Consider the following 7,500-nt stretch of genomic DNA (forward strand, 5'->3'; position numbering starts at 1 on the left):
AGGAGGGCAAGCTGGCGGTGGTGGCCGACGACGGCATCAAGCAGTTTGTGGTCCTCAGCGACGGGAGCTACTTTGGCGAGATCAGCATCCTGGCCATCAAGGGCAGCCGGGCAGGGAACAGACGCACGGCCAACATCAGGAGCATCGGCTACTCGGACCTGTTCTGCCTGTCCAAGGTGGACCTGATGGAGGCACTCACAGAGTACCCGGACGCCAAGGCCATGCTGGAGGAGAAGGGGCGGCAGATCCTGATGAAGGATGGCCTGCTTGACCTGGAGGTCTGTTATTACACGTCTGTTACACATCTATTACACATCCACTACAATAGGGTTATTACTATGTTATTACACATCCATGACAGCATGTCAATAGGATTATAATTATTTCTTCTTCTTCTTCTTCTTCTTCTTCTTCTTCTTCTTCTTCTTCTTCTTCTTCTTCTTCTTCTTCTTCTTATTATTATTATTATTATTATTGTGTTATTACATGTTGATAACAGAAAGGGGAGGCAGATCATAGAGGGCGCTCTGGACCCTGAGATCTGTTATTAGGCATCAATAACAGCATTAGTGGTACATTGGTTATAACTATAATCAAATAGATGAATAGCTCTGAGAGAGGCCTACCATCTGTGCTCTGGCTGAATAACTGATTAATGCATTTATTGATTGGTAGATTGATAGATAGATAGATAGATAGATAGATAGATAGATAGATAGATAGATAGATAGATAGATAGATAGATAGATAGATTAGTTGATTGGTTGGTTGGTTGGTTGGTTGATTGGTGTATTGATTGATAGATTGATGGATTGATAAATTGATGGAATGATAGATTGATAGATTGATGTATAGATTGATAGATTGATGTATAGATTGATAGATTGATTGATTGATAGATTGGTGTATTGATTGATTGGTTTATGGGTTGATTGACAGTTGGCGAAGCAGGGTCCGGATCCCAAGGACATGGAGGAGAAGGTGGAGAAGATGTCGGGGACTCTGGAGAGTCTCCAGACGCGCTTCGCCCGTCTGCTGGCCGAACACGAGGGCATGCAGAGCAAGCTGAAACGCCGGGTCACCAAACTGGAGAGGAAGATCGTCCAGCCCACTGGGGAGGCCGCCGCCAGAGAGGAGGAGAAGAAGTAGTCAGACGCCATAGAATCAGGGGAGGCCGGCGGAGGTAGAAATCGGAGGACAGGCTTGTCGTAATGCGTGGAACGGAATGAGAAACGGTGTCAGACATGTGTGGAATGGGATCAAACACGCATTCACGTAAACACACATTCCGTTCCATGCATTACAATGAGCCTGTCCTCCGATTTCTACCTCCACCGGGCCTCCCCTGCCATAGAGTTATATCCCTAGAGAAGGCGCAGGCTATCTTTCCCATTCATGGCATCTGTGACAGCATGAGGGGCACCATGTGGTCAACTAGGGCGGGACTTCCTGCGAGCTGGGGAGGCTTCAGCCTTGATTGACGGCATGGTCTTCTTCTTCACTGGATTTATTCATTTATTTATCATTCATTTATTCATGTCAGCTGCAATGGCGCCATCTACTGGTGCCAGCGTCGGACTTACACCCAGTCATACCACAGGAGATAAAGACAGTGGACAAAATGGCACCCAACCCCCCCCCCCCCCCCCATGTAATCACAGGTCATTTAGGGGAGTGCGCCCTCTGGTGTTTCATAACTCTATGTCAGTGGCTCTTTGACTGTCCTGTGCGGTGGTGTCATGGAGGCCAGATAGAGGACGAGAAGAGAGAGAAGAGAAGAGAGAGAGAGAGAGAGAGAGAGAAGAGAAGAGAGAGACAGAGAGAGAGAGACAGAGAGAGAGAGACAGAGAGAGAGAGAGAGAGAGAGAGAGAGAGAGAGAGAGAGAGAGGTAGGCCTGCAGTAGAGTGAACAACTGACTTTGGTTAATGATAAATAATTAAAGTTTAATGACTTCCATTGATGATCTGTGAGGACCCTTCTCTGAGAGAACGAGAGACCATCGCAGGAGAGTGTCTGACAGTTGGTTACCACGGTTACCGCGCTCTGTCGTTTCCCCCACCCACTATCATAGGTGTAAGAATTTACAAGGCCAAAGAAGCTGTGACGAGGTCATGTATGTTCTATAGGTCATGTATGTTCTGAGGTCATGTATGTTCTATAGGTCATGTATGTTCTGAGGTCATGTATGTTCTGAGGTCATGTATGTTCTATAGGTCATGTATGTTCTATAAGTCATGTATGTTCTGAGGTCATGTATGTTCTAAAGGTCATGTATGTTCTATAGGTCATGTATGTTCTGGGGTCATGTATGTTCTATAGTCATGTATGTTCTGAGGTCATGTATGTTCCATAGGTCATGTATGTTCTATAGGTCATGTATGTTCTGAGGTCATGTATGTTCTGAGGTCATGTATGTTCTATAGGTCATGTATGTTCTATAGTCATGTATGTTCTGAGGTCATGTATGTTCTATAGGTCATGTATGTTCTATAGGTCATGTATGTTCTATAGGTCATGTATGTTCTGAGGTCATGTATGTTCTATAGTCATGTATGTTCTGAGGTCATGTATGTTCTGAGGTCATGTATGTTCTATAGGTCATGTATGTTCTGAGGTCATGTATGTTCTGAGGTCATGTATGTTCTGAGGTCATGTATGTTCTATAGGTCATGTATGTTCTATAGTCATGTATGTTCTATAGGTCATGTATGTTCTATAGGTCATGTATGTTCTATAGTCATGTATGTTCTATAGGTCATGTATGTTCTGAGGTCATGTATGTTCTATAGTCATGTATGTTCTGAGGTCATGTATGTTCTGAGGTCATGTATGTTCTATAGGTCATGTATGTTCTATAGGTCATGTATGTTCTATAGGTCATGTATGTTCTATAGTCATGTATGTTCTATAGGTCATGTATGTTCTATAGGTCATGTATGTTCTGAGGTCATGTATGTTCTATAGGTCATGTATGTTCTATAGGTCATGTATGTTCTGAGGTCATGTATGTTCTATAGTCATGTATGTTCTATAGGTCATGTATGTTCTGAGGTCATGTATGTTCTGAGGTCATGTATGTTCTATAGGTCATGTATGTTCTATAGTCATGTATGTTCTATAGGTCATGTATGTTCTATAGGTCATGTATGTTCTGAGGTCATGTATGTTCTATAGGTCATGTATGTTCTATAGGTCATGTATGTTCTGAGGTCATGTATGTTCTATAGGTCATGTATGTTCTGAGGTCATGTATGTTCTGAGGTCATGTATGTTCTATAGGTCATGTATGTTCTGAGGTCATGTATGTTCTATAGGTCATGTATGTTCTATAGGTCATGTATGTTCTGAGGTCATGTATGTTCTATAGTCATGTATGTTCTATAGGTCATGTATGTTCTGAGGTCATGTATGTTCTAAAGGTCATGTATGTTCTATAGGTCATGGATGTTCTGAGGTCATGTATGTTGTAAAGGTCATGTATGTTCTATAGTCATGTATGTTCTATAGGTCATGTATGTTCTGAGGTCATGTATGTTCTGAGGTCATGTATGTTCTATAGGTCATGTATGTTCTATAGTCATGTATGTTCTATAGGTCATGTATGTTCTATAGGTCATGTATGTTCTGAGGTCATGTATGTTCTATAGGTCATGTATGTTCTATAGGTCATGTATGTTCTGAGGTCATGTATGTTCTATAGGTCATGTATGTTCTGAGGTCATGTATGTTCTGAGGTCATGTATGTTCTATAGGTCATGTATGTTCTGAGGTCATGTATGTTCTATAGGTCATGTATGTTCTATAGGTCATGTATGTTCTGAGGTCATGTATGTTCTATAGTCATGTATGTTCTATAGGTCATGTATGTTCTGAGGTCATGTATGTTCTGAGGTCATGTATGTTCTATAGGTCATGTATGTTCTGAGGTCATGTATGTTCTATAGGTCATGTATGTTCTATAGGTCATGTATGTTCTGAGGTCATGTATGTTCTATAGTCATGTATGTTCTATAGGTCATGTATGTTCTGAGGTCATGTATGTTCTAAAGGTCATGGATGTTCTGAGGTCATGTATGTTGTAAAGGTCATGTATGTTCTATAGGTCATGTATGTTCTATAGTCATGTATGTTCTAAAGGTCATGTATGTTCTGAGGTCATGTATGTTCTATAGGTCATGTATGTTCTGAGGTCATGTATGTTCTATAGGTCATGTATGTTCTATAGGTCATGTATGTTCTGAGGTCATGGATGTTCTATTATTATAGATATTATAATAATAGATATTATTATATTATTATATTATTATTATAGTCTCTCCATGATGGCAGCATCCAGCCTCTTTATGTTGGGCTGTCTGAAGTTACATACTCACCAAATATTAAAGATACCATTTTATTGTGGCCAGACAGGGATAGGCTTTACCACGCTGTATAGGACGATCTAGCTGATTATCAAATCCACAAACTCACAGTACGCGTTCTATTTTTGTATAACAGTAATAATGTGTTATTGTGTGATAACACACCTTAAATACGTTGGACATTACAGCTTGTAACATGTAAATGTATTGTAGCATTGAAATAATGGAATAATGATTTGTTTAAGTCCTGGCATGCATTAAAGACATTTTCTAAGGAAACTGTGTTTCTGTGTTGCTTGTCTGTGATAAATGCTGGAGTGAGCGCTTCATTTGGCAGTGTGACAGACAACAGAACATTTTATGACGGGATTGAAAAGCACACCGTGGCCTTTTTCAAATTCCGCGGGATACCGTATTATATCTGCCATTTACCTGACGCTTTTATCAAAGCGTCTCACATTGCAGTGAGTGCCTCCATGTCAGTATAGATGGTCCCAGCAGGAATCAAACCCTCAACCTCAGCCTTGTTAACACCGTGCTCTACCAGCTGAGACACAGAGGACCGTTATACCGCCCAACCCTAACTGTATGAAAAGTAAAAAAAAAAAAAATGGATTTCAATTGGTTATTGGCTAATTGTTTCTCTCTTTACAACAAAGTGCAATCTTAAGACTTTGGTCTTTATGGTTTACGACTTGACGCCATGACATCGGTTCATTTCGAAAGCGACGGTTAGGAACGAACGTCCCGTACGCGTCCGTCCGAGGACCCTCGGACACGTCGCACAGCCCGCTTCGGCGCGACACAATCTGGACTTGTAGTTCTTTGCGACACTCACTTGTGCCTGAAGTCAACGGCAAACCAGTCCGCCCAGGACTCCAACTCCCAGCCTGCACCACGCAAAGAATCTCTTTTTGCTGCGCCTGTCAGCAGACGCGGTTCCCCTCAGCGGCGGTGAGTCTGTTAGCTCCTTAACTCCTGCATGAATCAAACACACTGGCTTTGGGAATTCATTATAAATATCACACATGCTTTGTGGCCCGTATAAACACGTTTTAATGATATCGCAACTGTCTCTGTATGGAATTAGAAACGCGCACAGACACTTTTCCTTCTTGAAATGACACACCGGGTAGCTAGCTAGCTAGCGAGGCTGCCCTGACTGCGGTCTGTCTGGCTAGCCTTGTTCAGCAGCTGTTGCTAACGGTAGCTGGCTAACTGGATATATTATATCTGCCCTTTACCTGACGCTTTTATCCAAAGCGACTTACATTGCAGTGAGTGCCTCCATGTCAGTATAGATGGTCCCAGCAGGAATCAAACCCTCAACCTCAGCCTTGTTAACACCGTGCTCTACCAGCTGAGACACAGGACCACCTATGGACCACCTATGGACCACCTATGGACCACCTATGGACCGCCTATGGACCGCCTATGGACCACCTATGGACCGCCTATGGACCGCCTATGGACCGCCTATGGACCACCTATGGACCACCTATGTGGATGCAGTGCGTTCTAGAGACACGTCCCGCTGCAGTGACCTGCTTGTTCCACTCAGGCGAACCTACGAGACCAGACGAGTCATTAGGCTTCAGACGAGTCATTAGGCTTCAGACGAGTCATTAGGCTTCAGACGAGTCATCAGGCTTCAGACGAGTCATCAGGCTTCAGAGGAGTCATTAGGCTTCAGAGGAGTCATCAGGCTTCAGAGGAGTCATTAGGCTTCAGAGGAGTCATCAGGCTTCAGAGGAGTCATTAGGCTTCAGAGGAGTCATCAGGCTTCAGAGGAGTCATTAGGCTTCAGACGAGTCATTAGGCTTCAGAGGAGTCATCAGGCTTCAGAGGAGTCATTAGGCTTCAGACGAGTCATCAGGCTTCAGACGAGTCATCAGGCTTCAGAGGAGTCATTAGGCTTCAGAGGAGTCATCAGGCTTCAGAGGAGTCATTAGGCTTCAGAGGAGTCATCAGGCTTCAGAGGAGTCATTAGGCTTCAGAGGAGTCATCAGGCTTCAGAGGAGTCATCAGGCTTCAGACGAGTCATTAGGCTTCAGACGAGTCATTAGGCTTCAGAGGAGTCATCAGGCTTCAGAGGAGTCATCAGGCTTCAGAGGAGTCATCAGGCTTCAGACGAGTCATTAGGCTTCAGGCTTCAGAGGAGTCATCAGGCTTCAGAGGAGTCATCAGGCTTCAGAGGAGTCATCAGGCTTCAGAGGAGTCATCAGGCTTCAGAGGAGTCATCAGGCGTCATTTGCGTACAGAAGCCTGTATAGTAGATTAATTTACATTTCAGTCATTTAACAGACGTCTTTATCCAAAGCGACTTACAGCAAATACATTTGTTTAAGTAAGTGAATCATCTGAACATCAGTCATCATAAGATAAAGTCATCAATGCTCAGATCAGGGTTAGGGTTAGGGTTAGGGGTTAGGGGTTAGGGCCATAGGCAGTCACAATGCTAGAAGAAGTATTACTATTTTTTTTTGTTGATTTGGCTGTAACTGAAGAGTGGACGAAGGAGGTCCTGGTGTAACAGTCCTCCACGTGAGCACGTGAGCACGTGACCCTGATTGAACATGATTGCGTCCAGCTGGATGTGTCACACCGCGTGTATAGAAAGACCCAGTGAAGAGACGCACCCAAAACTGTCACATGATTTGTGTGTACGGGTCATATTTCCTACTTCCCAAGAGTAGGACCGTTGTTAAGGATGAAAGTGCATGGTCTGGCAAAAAACCACCAACAACCACTTTGGCCTCCGTCCGAGGTGGGACGTGGTCTGAGACCCACGGACTGACCCCTGACCCCTGACTCCACAGCTCCTCCAGGACCAGAGACAGAGGCCACCCGTTACTGCTAGATGTCATTAGACTGACCCTCAGGGCACGTCAGTCTAACCCACACCATTCCTTAGTTAGTACAGTGGTGTGTGTGTGTGTGTGTGTGTGTGTGTGAGAGAGAGAGAGAGGGGGAGAGAGAGAGAGAGAGAGAGAGAGAGAGCGCCTACAGATCTCTCAGTATGTTGAACTGAGGACAGTGGATGAACTGTAGTCCTGTTTCTCTGGATCTGTGCCTGTCTCACTCCCATTGGTCCTTCGGTCCTTCCTGTGCTGTGATTTGACAGGTGGTTGCCATGGA

General features: G+C 44.0%; 2 protein-coding genes across 2 annotated transcripts in view; both read left to right on the forward strand.

Moving 5' to 3' along the window:
* The window catches only part of cnga1b (cyclic nucleotide gated channel subunit alpha 1b), a gene marked incomplete at its 3' end in the record, with an annotated part of 4,481 nt that extends 3,332 nt beyond the window's left edge, over nucleotides 1–1,149 (forward strand). The window contains 2 exon segments of the mRNA XM_083698183.1: nucleotides 1–278; nucleotides 940–1,149. The exon segment at nucleotides 1–278 is cut by the window's left edge and continues 130 nt beyond it. Coding sequence (XP_083554309.1) covers nucleotides 1–278; nucleotides 940–1,149 — 488 coding nt within the window.
* A 4,592-nt stretch (nucleotides 1,150–5,741) lies between these two features.
* nfxl1 (nuclear transcription factor, X-box binding-like 1) overlaps nucleotides 5,742–7,500 on the forward strand; it is a gene marked incomplete at both ends in the record, with an annotated part of 27,237 nt that continues 25,478 nt past the window's right edge. Inside the window, one exon of the mRNA XM_083698184.1 lies at nucleotides 5,742–5,901. Within this exon, the coding sequence (XP_083554310.1) occupies nucleotides 5,742–5,901 (160 nt within the window). The remainder of the gene's footprint in view (nucleotides 5,902–7,500) is intronic.

Source organism: Argentina silus (assembly GCF_951799395.1).
Source record: "Argentina silus genome assembly, contig: scaffold_158, whole genome shotgun sequence".
Lineage (NCBI taxonomy): Eukaryota > Metazoa > Chordata > Actinopteri > Argentiniformes > Argentinidae > Argentina > Argentina silus.